At 35.4% G+C, this 17,512-nt stretch overlaps 1 protein-coding gene across 3 annotated transcripts in view; it reads left to right on the top strand.

Annotated features, from left to right (window-relative positions):
• Positions 1-2,490: 2,490 nt before the first annotated feature.
• LOC306888069 (latent-transforming growth factor beta-binding protein 4-like) overlaps positions 2,491-17,512 on the top strand; it is a 62,410-nt gene continuing 47,388 nt past the window's right edge. For all 3 annotated transcript variants that reach the window (XM_079446194.1, XM_079446196.1, XM_079446195.1), the window contains exons 1-2: positions 2,491-3,128; positions 13,569-13,793. In XM_079446194.1, coding sequence (XP_079302320.1) covers positions 2,858-3,128; positions 13,569-13,793 — 496 coding nt within the window. In that variant the 5' untranslated portion in view covers positions 2,491-2,857. The remainder of the gene's footprint in view (positions 3,129-13,568; positions 13,794-17,512) is intronic.

Consider the following 17,512-nt stretch of genomic DNA (forward strand, 5'->3'; position numbering starts at 1 on the left):
CCCCAGACCATCACACTACCACCACCATATTTTACTGTTGGTATGATGTTCTTTTTCTGAAATGCTGTGTTACTTTTACGCCAGATGTAATGGGACACACACCTTCCAAAAAGTTCAACTTTTCAACATACAGTGGTTCAACTTTCACACCACTGTATATATTAAGGTTAAGACTAAAGAATTGAGCTTTAATGTTTACATATATGTAGTATATATTTAAAATATTTTTAATTGAGCTTTGCTGTTTACATACGGTATATTTAGTACATATTTAAAATATATTTTTGGAAAAAGCATATATATATACATATATAGATGTATACACACACATAAATACAGTACATCACTTTTTTCCCACTTTGGCATAAACTTTGATGTTTCTCCTAAAACTCCTTAGAAGAAATAAATATAAATGAAGATAAATTCATTGATTTATAATATAGAGATATAAATTGGGACTGCAGATTATTTAATCTTGGAAAAATATGGAGAAATATTTTAGTTTGTATTGAGATCTGAGACATTTTGTTGCAGAATTGAAGTTTTGGCAAATCTAAGCAAAGTCTGAGAGATTAGACTTTTCTCTGGAGAAGACAGACAAAGAAGCAGAATATCTGAGCAAAATTCAATTAGCTTTCTCATTGCTGTTTAGCAAAAACATCTTAGAGTGTATTCCCTGCAGGTGTATTCAACAGAAGTACTGTTCAAACACCAAATCTGGGTAAACCATATCATCTGTGAGGAATGTGGCATCATCTTTTATACGAACTAATCCTTTTAAACGCTCTGAACAGTTTGTTCTTTGCTTTGTGGAGTTGTTGACTTTGTGTGGATCCAGATACTTATTTGGTCAAACGCCTGTTTAAGATTAGGTTTATTCTCAGTTTAAAAAGAAAAGTTCATCCAAAAACGAAAATTGCCATCATTTACTCAACCTCATGTCACTTCAAACCTGAATGACCTGCTTTTTGAACTCAAAAGTAATTTTTGGAATTTCGAAAAATCCATGGAATTTTTGAGGAAAATACTGACAGCTCTTTTCCACAAAGCTCCAAAATGACAACAAAGCACCACCATACATAAACCACATGAACTAATGATAAACAGTACAGCATTTATTAACTTAGTTGTTAATCTTGTATCTATCTTGTATCTATGTTAACAAATTATACTTTTTTGTAAAGTGTTACCAATATTTTTTAACTCACAATTTCTACTTGATAAAATATTTTAGAGCTTGGCATTACTTGAAAAATGTGCATTCATCATAAAAATGTCCACAGAGTTGTACAATTGTATTAGTTACATGATAGTTACAGGTAGAAATCACAGTTTTTAAATGAGATTTCCTTATGTATCCTGATTTTCCACATTAACCCTTTTAGCTCAATTTAAATCTTGTTTTGTCTTGTTTTAAATCTTTTTAAGTCATCTTGAGGCCCCCTTAAAGGTTTGTTCAGGTTTGTTCATTGGGTACTTGAATGCCATCATTTTTTCCCCTGTACTCTTAAAAAAAAAAGGTTCCAAAGGTTTTTTGTTGTTGCTTATTTTTGTTTTTTTTTCTGCAGTGCCATAGCAAATCCATTTCCAGTTCCCCAAATAACCTTTCAGTCAACAATTCTTAAAATAACCATTCTTAGTGCGAATAACATTTTAGTCACCTAAAGAACCTTTTGTCCAATGGAAAGGTTCCATGGGGGTTAAAGGTTCTCTTTGGAACCACTGATGCCATTAAAGAACTTTTATTTTGAAGAGTGTTCCAAGAAACAAGCATAGAACTCTTGCATTCCACAAAGGTTCTTTATAGTGGAAAAAAGTTTCTTTAGATTATTAAAATGTTCTTCAAACATTCTTCTAAGAACTAATCACTGAAATGTTCTTTGAAGAACCTATAATGGTTCTTTGATGTCGCTGCAAAAAAAAACTCAAAAAACCTTTAGAACCTTTATATTTAAGAATGTAGAGTAGAGGCCAAAACGCTGGTCTGTTCTTCAAACAGTTCTTATGAAAGTTGTCATATGACTTGAATTATATTCCTTTATAATATGTTGCGGTACTTTATTGTCATTTTGTCCACAATCAGTTTCTGAAAAAGAGCATCGCGGAAATTCTTCCGAATTTCTCCTTTTGTGTTCCACTGAAGAAGCAAAGTCACGAAGGTGACTAAATGATTCATTCATGCTGAACTATTGGTAAATGTTCAACGCACGCTGCAGGGGAACAGCGAAAGCTCGCCAAATGACAGCGTTGAAAATGTAGAGTGAAAGAAAAATATACCCCTCCCTTCATCTACAAGCCCCCGCTACACACACGCACACACACACACACATACACACACACACATTCATTAAACGCCGCTGACCTCATCCCCGTGTGTAATGCCAGAGACGCAGAGTCTCTCTCTCTCTCTCTCTCTCCTGCTAGTTTCCTGGGTTTCGCCGCCCACTCTGCTCTCTCCTCCTCATATGACAGAGAAAGTTCTCTCCTCATGTAGTGAGAGCGCTGAGAAGCCTGTCAGTGTGTTTGTGAGCGCAGGGTTGAAGGAGAGCGAGAGGGACATCAGCGGGTGATGGATCTGATCTCAATCGCAGCCAGATTTTGCTTGCACCAGCTCCTTCAAACACCAGGACGGCTCTGGTTTCCTCAGCAAACAGCTTTCTGAACACATTCACAACCACACATACGCACACACACATACAGGTGTGTGTGGCGCACATTACCTCATATCTGTGCCAGAACAGGAATTGGCCTTTTTTGTGCACTAGTTGATCCTTTCCAGGCATATTGCAGGGACGAGCCAGGAAAAAGACATTTGCGAGTGTGAGTGTGTGTGATGTGTGTGTGAACGGGGCTCGCCATGCGTCCTCACAGGCTGACTCTGCTGCTCTGCTTTGGCTTTGCCCTCTGCCTCTGTCTAGCCGTGGCTCAGCTCTCGTCCGGCCAGCAGCAGCGCTCAGCCGCCGTCCGTGGTGGTTCGGAGCGGATCAAAGTGCTCTTCACCCCCACCATCTGCAGACTGCGCTGCATACAGGGACGCTGCACCAACTACTGCGAGCGCGGGAATGTCACCACTATCTACAACAGCGAGCAGGCAGGACAGACGCCGCCTGGATCCGGCTTCAGAGTGTGTGAGTAAATGCACTTCACTGAGGGCATCCTGCAAGATAACACTATTGAACAACTATACAATTGTTAGCCTAGTGGTCTGATTCAGTTTTACTGTGTAAGGTTTCAAACCCTGACAATGAAATCCTCATATACAGTAATACCTGTATTTATTTAAAAAAAATATATGTAGGTTGTGTTTTGAACCCTTCCATACCATAATAATAATAATAGTAGCAATGGTAGTAGTGGAATAATTTAAATTATTATTTATCATTTTTATTATTATTATTATTATTATAACTTAATTAAATGTATTTATTTAAATTATAGTTTTTTTATTGATTTATTTGTTTATTTAAAAACAAATAGCAACAACAAAATATAATGTAGGTTGGAATTTGAACCTCATCCATGCTAAAATAATAATAATAATAATAGTTAAACAATGCATTATTATTATTATTATTATTACTACTACTACATAAATTATCATAATTATTATTATTATTATTTAATTTATTTATTATTTAAATTATAGTTTAATTTCATTTTTTTTTTTAGTTACAAAAACAACAAGAACAATAATAATTATAACAAGATAAATAAGTTTTATTTAGTGATTTATTTATTAAAAATAATTTAGAAAATTATATAGTAGGTTGGGATTTCTCTTCCATGTTAAATTCACAATAATACATGATGATGTTGATGATGATGATAAAGTAAATACAATTTTATTTATATAAAATTATTTATTTGTTTATTCAGAAATGTATATAGTATATTTGGATTTATTTTTTTAAGATTTAAGATTAAAATTGACAGCCTTTGATCTTGAAGAGCAGACACGGTGGAATGATGGAAGCATCACTGAAAACTTGTGTCTCCAGTATGAATGATGAATGCACACTTTTGCAGACAAACACACGCCTACATGTACATGCACAGACCCGCAGGTGCGTCAGACATTCATCTGAAGGTATTTACGAGCGCTGTGTGTTTGTGCTGGGAATCTGTTGTGTCTGATGCTCTCCATGATCGTTTGCATGGACATTGCTGTACAGTCTGTACTGAGAGATGGAGGGCTTGACCTGAGCGTTCGCTCTGAGATGCTTATCAAATGTGTCTTCTGTCACTGTTTATTGTTCTCTCTGTTTATATCTGTTTATTTTTTCAATATGTAGGTGTCATTGGTGATGTATGTTCAGTGGGCTCCAAAAGCCTGAGATCACACTGAAAATCTGGCATTCAAAATCTAATTTAAACACAAATAGTTAAGATCCTCCTCTATTTTAGGTTTCTAATAATTTTATAAAAAAAAAAAAATATATATATATATATATATATATATGATATGTTATTTGCATTAATTCAATTTTACAAATTGCTGTGCAGATTATGTCATTTGTGAACCAAAAGGTTATTAACTAAGAAAAAGTTGAATCTATGAAAGCTTTTTTTATTCTTACGGAATAGAAAATAAAAGATAATTGTGACTTTTTGTCTCACAATTCTGAGTTTCTATCTTACAACTCTATTCCAGCAATTCTGAGAAAAAAAGCCTGAGTTGTTAGATATAAACACAGAACCATGTTAACTGGCTATTGAGAGAAAAAAGCGAGAATTGTGAGATAAAAAAAATCTAATTTTCTTTTATTCTGCGTCAAAGAAAAAGGATTTATTTGTGATTTGTTTTTCACCTTGCAATTCTAAAATATTTTTACATTTGTTTATTCAGCGCAAAAGAATAAATAAAGTTAATTGTGACTTTTATTTCACTTTTTTATTTCTTATTTTATTATTCTTTGCATTTGCGAGTTTACGTCTCACTTTTTTGACTTTTGATCTCTGAATTACGAGTTTATTTTTTCTCAGTTGTGAGTTTTTCTCAGAATTGTGGGGAAAAAGTAAGAATTGTGAGATATAAACTCAGGTTTGCAAGAAAAATAACAGAATTGTGAGAAAATATTGCAATTACCTTTTTTTTTATTCTGTGGCGGAAATAAGCTTACATATCAACCCCAGTGTACATGTAAGAGTGTGTTTTGAAAAGTTTACAAAAAGTACTCTATATCATGAATTTGTGATGGTATTAGTGATACACTGGTTTTTTTGACCTATTCCATAGTACTGATTATCAGATTCATATATCATGGTACTTAAAAGTGAAAGAATACCATTATATTAATATAACATTTTCATTGTTTTATCCCAAAATCCATGATATTGTCATGATTCGCCATGATTCCTCAATATTTTGTAAAGAGTGATCTCACAAATCCAATTAAAAAAAAAACAACAACAACATCAACCTTTGCAATCTAATGGTAATTTTCAAAGTACTTTGGATTACAAAGTTAATAGCATGATTTAATCATGTTACTGTATGTATATATCAAAGAACCGTGATTTTATGTCGGTTCATTAGCGAGATCGGCTCCAAACCAGCCTGGGATTTTCAGTCCAGTTCAGAGCCAGAGGCAAGAGGCTTATTTTGTGAACCCAAGCTTGTATTCCTAGTCACCGTACCACGGTACGCTTATGTAAGGCTTGAACAGTCCTCTTGACTTCAGTTTCCACTCGGGACCTGTTTCCTATTCAGCTCTTGCCTCATGTCCAAGAGAAAATCAACTCCAACTGTTCAGTAACTTTGTGACCTATTTATACAAGTGCTGCCTGTAATCTCCATCCAGAGAAACTCATTATGAACTTATCACACACCAAAGCTTCCTCTGATAAATTTTATACATTTATGTTTTCTTCTGGTAAACACGTCCGTACATAAAAGCAGGAGGTGATTTATGTGTGTTCTCCACTCAAGCTGTTAAATAAATGGGCATAAACACACATGTCGTGTTTGTGGCATTGAAAGAAATGGTGTTGGCTTCCAGTTCTGAGAAATGTGCAGCTAGTCTCATTTATCAGTTTACTAAACCTCCGCCCGTGCCATCAAAGCGTCTTTTTAGTTGAGCGGATGGATCCTGGAGGCTACGTCTTTTACATTGACTTCATGGTCAGTCTGGCATCCAGGCACGAGGCCAAGCGCTGGTTGTAATTTTGCTCGTTGGAGTCATTTGACAGCTGAATTACGATGACAAGAATGATTAGATTCTGTCACAGTAGTGATTGTAAACATGTAGTGAAAGTTTGACTGCAGAAAAAACTAGATGTTTCTCGCCAATGCAATCCAGAGCTCTTTATATAACTATTTATATAAATAACGTCCCTGCCCCCCTGCATTAGTGGGTTAGATCCTGATTAGACTCATTTGTCTCCGCTATTCTGTAGCTCCTAGTCACTTTCTGTGGATCCATGTGGGATTGTTAGTCGTGTTTCTTCTGGATTGTGCTTCCTTTGGCCTGCAAACGTTTCATTTTCGCCAAATTGATGTCATATGGTACCGATTTCAAAGCTGCAGTCTGTGATCAAAATGCTCACGAAAAAAGGTGACAATAATTGAAAATCCCAACCTTGGCTCGTTGGAAAAGTCTAAGAATGTAGTTTCCAGTTGATTTGAACACTAGTGGCAGTAAAACACCAACAATGTTTATTCCTTTTCACACCAATTATGATTATCGTGGCAGATTATCGCTTAATAAAGACTTATTTTTGTAACATTTTTTGCACAATACTCTGTTATGAGCTCAAAACACTTTCAAAAGTGCATACTTTGTAAACTAATACATTGTGATGTTTGCGTCACATAAGAAGCTCCATATATTTGGCTTTTCTGATCAAGTAAACTTGCTTGTTAGCGCACCCAGTACAGCATTGCACTTATGATGTGAAACGCTCAAGTACGAGTCCTGTGAAACACGAGTCATGACAAAAGAGCTCAAAGATTACATGCAACAACCAATGTTAAAAAAGTTTCTAGATTCATGACCATCTGTTTCAGATAAAACTGAATGCACTTGTTTTTGCGCCGCTTACTGGACATTTCACTTTGAAAGTGTCATGAAAAGTCCTTAAATGTCAGTACAGACACAGGGTTGGAAAGTCCAGTTCTGTCAAGTTTTCATTTGCAGTTTTGTCAGAAATCATCTTGTGAGGTGGTGTTAGCTATTTAGATTTGCATGCACCATGAGCCATGATGTTCAATTTGTGAATAAATGACTCTTATGTACCGGTTCTTTTAAAAAAAGATTAATCAAAAGACCTCTATTGCTAATAAAACACCAAACCCACACAGCCTTTCTCAGAGTCGTCTGCGAAGTGCAGAGACTTAGAATTTGAATCAGACTCACTAAATGAATCATTACTGATTTCGCAATTGACTCCTCCATTGACCATTGAGTCAGTTTTTGGTGGTCTCCAATTCAAAATGAATGGTGAATATTTATAGTTTAGTTTTGCAAAAACTTGCATCAGTCTATTTACATGTACTTAATAGTTGTTTACATGAAAATATGTAACTAAAGGTACAGATGATTAATAAATCAATTATTATTATTTTTTTTAAATGGCATGGAAATACTTTTCACTGACAAATTTCACAAACAGTTACAAAGAAATCCAAGTAACACATAGTATTTTTTAAAACATACTCTAATAATCTTTGTTTTATTTACAGCTTCAAAAGATAATTTTTATAGTGTATTTTAACTAAATTTGTGGTTATGGTGTCCATTAGTGAAGTCGAACTATAAAATTAAAGTTATAAATATTTTTGGACACATGGCGCACACTCAGCCAGAATTATTGCAGGGACTGAATCGATATAAAAAATAAAATAATAAAATAAAATAAAAACTTTGAACAAAATTATTTTTAATACAACTAGAAAAACCATAGTAGTCTCTAAATAATATTCCTTCATCACAGCGCAAGTAAGAAGCTCTCATTGTTTTTCAGTTTGTCTCTCTAGATTTTAAAACGAGGAGTTAACAATGCATGTATGCTTGCAGATGGGCTGAGCATCTGTGTCCGATCTGAGGCACGTGTTTGTAGGGCTGGTTATAACTCTCCTCCAATAGCTGGCTGCAGGTTTTGGGCGACCAGAGAGTCGAACACGTGGTGCCAAATAAAAGCTTGAAATCCTTCAGCTGCTTTAGCTGAAATCAGTGGAGAAAGCGTGAAATGTACTTCCTGCCATAAGAGAAATCAAGCAGCCATTTCTTCTCGCTGCGTACATACGTGCATCTCTAAGGGTTAATTCGTTTACCTGCAGTGGCCCTTAGGGGCCCTGAAACATCTGGACTGTGGCAGAGAGCCAGACACTATCAGAGGCACTCACAACATCTGTGAGAGTGTGTAAGAATGTGTTAGCGTACATGTGTACGTATGTGTGGATGCTTCGAGAAAGATTCAGCTTTCTAAACGGTTCAAATGTCGCCCTAGATTTTTACGATATGGAAAAATTATTTCATGCAATCGTGCTTTGACATTAGTGGAAGTAAATGCATGTGTGTTAATGGGTTACAGAGAGATTTGTAATATTGTACAGTAAACTTTTGAACCCTGCATGAGATACATTGGCTTTATATGCTTTTGTCAGGCGGGTCCCTGGCTTTATATGCTTTTATATTGACTTTTGCAGGACCACAAAGGCATATAAACACTAAGATTTAAAAAAAAAAGGTACAGTCAGGGGGTCGCTACAGGGTCAGTCAAAAATGTAGGGTTACATTTTCATACTGACATTAATTTACGCTTTTTTTTCTTTTTTTAATAATAATGAGGATTCAATGAGAAGCACCACCAATCAATCAATCAATCAAAGTTGAAGAAAGGTGACTGTAAATGCATTTACAATAGAGATGATTTCTATTTCAAATAAATGCTGTTATTTTGAACTTTCTATTCAAAGAATCCTAAAAACTAGTTTCAATTTACTTTAAAACAGCTTTCACTCTGAAATTGCTAGTAAATTTCACAAATAATTAAAATATATATATTTTTTACAGTGTAGCATCCTTCCAAAATCCTTTTTTAGTAAATCTGTCAAAATGATAAATTATTTTTCTGTTAATGTTAAGCAAATGTATTTTGTGATCATTTGCTGTCCGTATGTCAGACACACTGGCTATCGCCATTGAAATGAATTGATTTGCAGCTTTCTCTAGTCTATCTCAGACCACAGCACAATAAGAGGACGCTTAAACAGCATATGTCTTTAATTTACCTCAAAATAGTTCTGCTGTTTTCCCCTTTGACTGATGATGCAGTCAGCCTTGAAGTTCATAGACATGTGCCCAAAATATGTGTGTATCTGTGTTGAAACAAACCTTCTTCCAAACTTGTTTTATATAAAATAATTTGTATGTCTAATTTAAGATAATATATTTAAGATTTGCACGCAATCCTTAACTGGTCTAGTTGAGTCTGGCAGGATCTCCTTTCTTCATTTAAGCTGAAAGATGGCAGATACGCTCAGCGCTTTTCTCTGAATGAATCTTTGAAGTGCAAATGAGACCTTCTCCTGGTTGGACCTTCTCCAATGAAAATGGCTTTTTCTTCCATTGGTGTCCTATCAAGATTTTTATAATTCTGTTGTTTCAGTCAAGCAGCGTATTCCTGGCCTTTCTTCATTTCAAAAGAATTGTATTTACATCATTCCCCCCTCACTGAAAGTGTAGATTTGGCTTCCTTTTATCTGGATGAAGCCAATATTTATCCGAACCCTCAATATCTGTGGTCCAGAAATGAAGGTGGAAAGCTAGAAAATGAAAAGGTACTGGAGATTTCCAGCTTTAGTTTTATGAAGTGTGAGGGTGTTGCCAAATGTTTGTGTTTACACAGATGAGCTGAAGAACAAGCTCTCATCCTAGTTCAAAAACCACCACGGTTCATTCATCTCCAAACGCACAAACCTCTGCCACATCCTCTCCAAACAACGCCCAACCTCCCTCTCTTTCTCATTCACATCCACAGAATACAGTCAAGTATGTATAAAATACAATGTAATGGTAATATACAGCTCATGAGATCATATACATAATTCTCTTGCTAAATGAGGGAATTATTGGGCCTATACTTGTATGTTTGTGCATAAGACAGAAGATGGTCTGAACTGGTGTTAGATAGCTTCTTACTGTTGTTGTAGGCTGTACAGTTTAACCACTGTAGGCATGATAAAACCAGAATGAAAGTCACCAAAACTAGTTTATAGTGAATTTACCCTTGCTAAAGAAAAGTAGACAAATGAATGGATTTAATCTGATTCAGAGGTGGAAATTAAGAAGTCCGGTTGAAAGAAAATGTCTAAACAATTAACTGGTCCATTGTCAACATCCAGAAACAAGAAGCATCCTTTAAACCATCTCTTTCTGATGTTTTAGACTTGCATTTGCAAAATAATTTGTCTGCCCATATCTCACAGCGACTTCAAGGTGGGAGCCTATAAAACACACAAGCTATAAATAGTGACACCCTAACCTCCTAACAACACCCTGGCAACCACCCCATAGACTTTCACTGAAAAAAGATGAGAGGAAAATCTCTGGATCAGAACATCGTAGAGACAAGCGTGACTGGCTTAGACTTTAAATATCTGACAACTACCTAACCGCACCCTAGCAACCATTTAAAGCAACCTAGCAGCCATATAGTAAATGAACAAGCTTAATTTCTGCATTAGAACATCATACCAAGGTAATTGTTTTGGGAACATTGTTTTGAAATGTTTCTAACATGTTAAAATGTATTCTTGTTGTGATTATAAAGTTATGTAAAGGTTACAAGAACATTTCTTACAACGTTCTATTAAAGTTGTGAGAACATTCCCCATTACCTAGAGTAGAGACATGGGGTTGGGCTATTTTGACTCTTTTGACTGTTAAACATCATCCTCACAACTGTCTAGCCATGCTCTAGCAACCATTCAGAGGACCCTAGCAACCATATTGTAAAATGAGCAAGATATATCTCTACATTTGAACAACATGGAAACATGGGGGTGGGCTCTTTTGACTCGGGCTGTTAAGAGGGTTTATATATCACCATACCAACTGCCTAGCCATACCCTAGCAACCATTCAAAGGACCCTAGCAACCATATTATAAAATTAACAAGCTACATCTCTACATTTGAACAACATGGAAACATGGGGGTGGGCTCCTTTGACTCGGGCTGTTAAGAGGCTTTAGATATCACCATACCAACTGCCTAGCAACCATTTAGAGGAGGACCCTAGCAACCACATAGTAAAATGAGCAAGCTATATCTCTGCATTAGAACAACATAGAGATATTTGAGTTGGCTCTCTTGACTCAGATTGTTAACAGGCTTCAGGGATCACGCTGGCAATTGTCTAGCCATGCCCTATCAACCATATAGAGCACTCTAGCAACCACATTACACTGTGTATAAACCATATTTCAGCTCCAGAACTCCGAACTGATACGTGATTTGGCTCTTTTGACTCAGGCTGTCCATTCAGGCTTTCTCAAGCCAACATCAAAGTTTGTTCGCAAACTTTAGCCTCTTTGATATTTATATGTTTTCTAGGAATTATAAAATACTGCCACAAATAGGTTTTAAAACGATGTGTATGCATACAACAGAGAATCAGTGCTGACCCGGCACTGAACCCTGCCATAAAAATGACAGATACCTGTGGACTTTGGATGCTGTTCAGCTTCCGCTAAACCCTGGCTAATAGAGGTGTGTGTGTGTGTGTGTGTGTGTCAAGGAAACAAGGTAAATCTCATCTAACTGAATATAATTGGCTGGGTGACCTCAGTGTCTTTAAGTCCCAAAATGAAACTGCTCAGATTTCTCTCATCTCCCACACACAAACTCTTGTCAGCGACAGCTGGGAGGAAATGGGTCAGCCAAAGACAGCAGATCTTAACAGTCTCCTTGCTGTTTGTGTGTGTTTACTTTAAAGAACAAAAAATATTATATCATGTTTGTCATCTTCTCAGTGAATTTCATTCCTATTACAAAGTTTCCAAACATTGTGCTGTTTTTCTTGCTTCATTTTAGTCAATATTTGAATTAGAAAAAGCACTTTACTTCCTTGATAAACATGTTTCATAATGGCGTCTGTACCATTTTTTACCGCCAACTCTGTTAAATAAGATCAAGAAATATATTCTGCACTTATTTAAGGTCAATAAATAATGTAGGTTGCAAACTGGATTGACAAAGTAAAAGCAGAAATTTTACATCGGTAATTGGACATACAGTTGGATCTAAAATCTAGTTTATTTATTACTTTAATTTAATATAATATTATATTATAATATTAAGGCGAGCCACGACCTGCTCAACTTCACGAGGGCATTCATGCCGCTCGCCCTCACCAGTGCCCTCGACAGTGAGGTCCTCATGACACTGTTCCAGCTCGGGATCTCTTACCACCAGCCAATGGAGCTCCCAGACATCTCCAACCTTAATTGGGTTAAACCAACCATTAAATAAATGTATGTAAAAAGTGGCATCCTGCTGCTGCAATTGTTACATTTATGCCTTATTTTATTTAGTTTTCTTGGCATCAGTTGATTTGTACAGGCTGGTTTTATGGATTGTAAATAACATTTTTGACTTGAATAAAAACCGTTAATTTAGATGTTACTATTTTTAGTGTGACTTTTTAGTTGTGAGTTTCTTAGTATTAGCCAGCATTGATTGATAAAGCAAAAAAACGAACTTATCTACAAAGAGTTAACATGGTCAGTGTCAAATTTGATTAGTGACCTAGAAATTAATGTTCCATCATTTGTTTTACATTTTTATCAAAATCCCTAAAATCTTCTCTTTATTTCCAGGATTAAATTAGATTTTAAACCTCAAACTTACGATGTGGCCACAGGACACCACTGAAAACCTGTTGAGTTTTCTGATTGGAGGAGCAGAAATACTTACTGGTGACGCCAGCTGGAATGTTTTGATGAATCATTATGAAAGAAAACTATTGTGATTTGATTTTATGTTGAAGATTAGATTTAGCCCTGCTCTGTCTGATTTTTCTTTCTCAAGGGCCTGTTTTCTGAGTTGTTTATGTTGTTATATGGAGCTCTGTCTACATGGGGTTTGTTTGACAGATGTGTTTGGATCTAGAGATCATGGTAGAGCGATTGCACATGAATACTGCAAAAACAACCATGAAGAACCCCCCCCCCACACACACACACACACACGGTACATTTATTTTCATTTTTTTAGGCATGGGCTCGGTCCAAGCTTTCCAAACGTATTAATACATCACAGACATGTGATATGGAAGGCATTCCGAGGCCAATAATGACATAAAATAAATACAACAGAGTTGCTTTTTATAGAAACGTTCCATTTTGAGAGGCACTAAACCAAGACTAATAACTAAGTTGTTAACAGCATCCATTCAAAGACAATAATGACTGTGTTCTGTGTCTTTCATCAGAACCTTATTGAACTGTTGTGGTTTTTAGAGCAATAATTGCATAATTGTATAAAGTTGATGAGTGATGGATGAAGTCATTCATCAGGGATTCTCTGTGCTTTTTACTCACTTTCTCTGTTCTTTCTCCCATCAGTCGTGTGTCCGATGTTGTGTAAGAACGGAGGAGTGTGTGTACAGAAGGATCAATGTCTCTGCCCGCCCAACTTCACTGGGAAGTTCTGCCACATCCCTGTCTCCACCGCCGCCTCCACCAATGACATCGAGAAACCAGCGACGAGTGCTTTGAATTCAGCCAATCAGCCGATGACGTCTGAGTACGTACTGCCTCTGCAGACGCCTGAGCAGATCAACACCAATGGTGAGAGTAAATATTTTTCAGTAAATATTTCTCACGGCGGATTCACTTTTCTTGAGGTCTTTGCAAAAAGCACAGTTCGTTTAACACACATTGATTTATGGAGGGATTTGTTGTCACCATGGGGACCTGATGTTCAACCATGTCAGTTTGAGATAAATATTTTTAATGCTATTTGAATTACAATTTTTAAGTTCTATCTGAAGTTAAAAGACATTTCAACAACATATTGGTATTTCAAATATTTTGTAGCATGTGAAATGGTTTTGACCTTGTGAAAAAAAAAGTCTGCTTAATTGTAGTGAATGTGCACTAGTGTACTTCAAATCTCAAACGTATATTTAAAAAACAGCAATTAATATAATATTAGTTAAATAAAATTCCACTTAAGTGTACTCGAAGAGAGCATGTACTACTTTCATGACTGTTTCTTAAGTAGACTTTTAAAAAAGTTTTACTTTGAAATACATTTTAGATAATTGTTGTTGTTGTTTTTTTATCTTTTGTCATGTTTTAAGAAGTACACTTATTTTGATGTGTTGACAAACATACTAAAGCACATGTAAAGTACTTTATTATCATTTTAACTGTAGTGTGTTATTCAATATTAGATTTAAATCATATTTTATCTAATGTATTTAAATGTACTAAATTGCAACATCATTATTACAAATGTGTAATTAAATATTTGTTCAAAATACGTAACTTACATGTACATTAGACAATAGAAAGCAATACATTACATATTAAAATACACTTAAATACTACTTAAGTGGGTCAAATAGTAGTCTTAAGTTCAACTAATTGCATTTTAATATACATTTAAAATTCTAATGTATAAAATTAAACTATAATATTTTTTTATTTGATTGCAATTAACATGCAATTGTCTAAAAACATGATGTTCAGTTTGCCTTTCAAGTATGTCAAAGTATATATTTGTGTATTATAAGTGTATTATTTCCATAATAAGTATGGAAAGTGTGCTTCTTTTTCACAAGGGTACAGCAAATTTTAACAATTTATGCAAAATTAGAAGAATAGACCCTATTTTACCAAACACACCCTGTTTCATCAAAATTTTTACAGTGTTAAAATGCATGAAATTATCTTAAGGTTCTCATCGAGGGTAATATGTGTTTTGGCACTGTAGTCTGTTGTTTAACTCATGGCCACATACGGATCCAGACTGTTGTGATGGTGAAAAATGACTGTCACAGACTGGCGACATTTATTTTCTGTTTTCATTTGGCTGCTGCTCTCAATTTGGATGTGATCCGTAAATGGCATCATCAGAGTCCTGTGAGGAATTAAAGCAGAAACATGGCTGATGCATCACACAGATGTCAGCTACACCTGGAATATGAGTGCGGTGCTTGAAGAGATCATGTCTCGTGTGTGGGTTTGTTGAGGCAGAATGACATCAGGGAAACCACCATGTCCACAGTTTTACTCTGAAATCTGCTCTGGGCTTTACTAAGGCCTGATGGCATATATATATATATAGTTTTTTTTTATTTGGCATTATTCATGAGCAACACAGGTCTTCAGTATTTGCCATCTTCTTTCTTTTAGGTTGATCATTTAAACCAGACTCACTCTGGTAGCTCTTTGCAGTTTCATTCTACAAGAAACAACATACTTTATACCCATAGTAATCTGTGCTTATTCTGTCAGGGATTGAATTTAGTATGTTGTGTAATGATTAGCTGTGTTCAGCTTAAAGGATTAGTTCACTTCCAGAATAGAAATGTTCTGATAATTTACTCACACCCATGTCATCCAAGATGTTCATGACTTTCTTTCTTCAGTTGAAAAAGAAATGAAGGGTTTGAGGAAAACATTGCAATAAGTCACACTTATGTTGATGTATTGACTAACATACTAAAGCACATGTGAAGTATTGGATTATATTTTTTTAACTCTAGCTGTTATGGTGTAGTGGTTGTAGTCAAAATAAAATAAAGGATCAGGAGAATGACGTAGCAGCAACACACTTTAAACCTTTAATGAACATTAAACTCAGGCCAAGACAAAGGGAGAGCTGAGGACTTATAAAGGAACAAGAACAAAAGAGCAAACAAGATGATTAATACAAAACAGGTGAATGGAATAAACCATGATTAACTAAACTAGGACAGGAAAAACCAAATAAGGGCGAACAGGAACTAAACGGAAACCATTTTATGATTTTAGTTGATCATAAATGCTTGTCAGTACATTCAACAGTAATTTTAACCATATTTCAAAGACAGTAGATGTAATTATGAAATTACATATAAAGATGTACTGACGTACTTAATTAGGTATAATATAAATTTAATATAAATTTAATTTTATTAATATTAATATAAATTTAAACTATAATACATTTTAATTTAATTAGCATGCACTTAAGCATTCAAAAACATCAGGCTACAAGTTCACGCTCGCATATATTCTTTTGAAGTGTATTCTTTCCTTACTCTATTTAGACGTATGCCACGTCTGTGGGCAGTTGTGGCCTAATGGATAGAGAGTTGGACTTGTAACCTGAAGGTGGTGGGTTCGAGTCTCCAGTCCGGCAGGGATTGTAGGTGGGGGGAGTGAATAACCAACACTCTCTCCATCCTCAATACCACGACTGAGGTGAGACCCTTGAGCAAGGGACCGAACCCCCAACTGCTCCCCGGGCGCCGCTGCAATGGCTGCCCACTTCTCCGGGTGTGTGTTCACTACTGAGTGTACACTTGGATGGGTTAAATGCAGAGCACAAATTCTGAGTACGGGTCACCATACTTGGCCACACACCACTTCCCTTTCCTTCTTTTTCACAAGGGACTAAACACTCTTAGAAACTAGCATTAGATTATTAATCCAGACTATATTTCAGAAACAGTTACACTATAAACCTGAATAAATTGGCAAAAAAAAAAAAAAAAAAAGGTAATCACTCACATCAAAAAGTTTGATTTATGAAATTCAGAGTTTAAGTAACCAGGTTTTGTACTCATGCCTGTTAATTGCTCTTAACGTTAAACTCAAACTTAAAAATATCATGCAATCTCAATTTAAATGTTTTTAGTAGTGGAAACCTAACTAGCTAATTCAGTAAATGCGAACTTGCTAATTGGTAACACAGTGCTTTATTAGCATATCAGTTGCTGAATGAAGCACTATAAAAACATTTCATATACAGTTGTGGTCAAAATTTCACATACACTTTACAAAATTTTAATTATTTTATCATAATAAGAGGGATACAAAATGCATGTTATTTTTTAATAGTTGAATTTATAAAAACAGATGAAACAAAAGTTTACATACACTTGATTCTTAATACTGTGTTGTTACATGGATGATCCACAGGTTTTTTTTTTGTGATTGTTGTTCATGAGTCCCTTGTTTGTCGTGAACAGCTTAACTGCCTGCTGTTCTTCAGAAAAATCTTTCAGGTCCCACAAATTATTTGGTTTTCCAGCATCTTTTGCATATTTGAACCCTTTCGAACAATGACTGTATGATTTTGAGATCCATCTTTTCACACTGAGGACAACTGAGAGACTCATATGCAACTATTACAAAAGATTCAAACACTCACGGAGTATTGCATGAAGAGCATGGAGGTGAAAAGTTCACGGTGCACTGAACTTATGTTGTCTTCTAGGAAGCATGTATCTACTGTAGCTTCTGAAGGGCAGTACTAAATGAAAATATATGATATTTAGGCAAAACAAGAAAAA

The sequence above is a fragment of the Barbus barbus genome, assembly GCF_936440315.1.
Source record: "Barbus barbus genome assembly, chromosome: 22".
Classification (NCBI taxonomy): domain Eukaryota; kingdom Metazoa; phylum Chordata; class Actinopteri; order Cypriniformes; family Cyprinidae; genus Barbus; species Barbus barbus.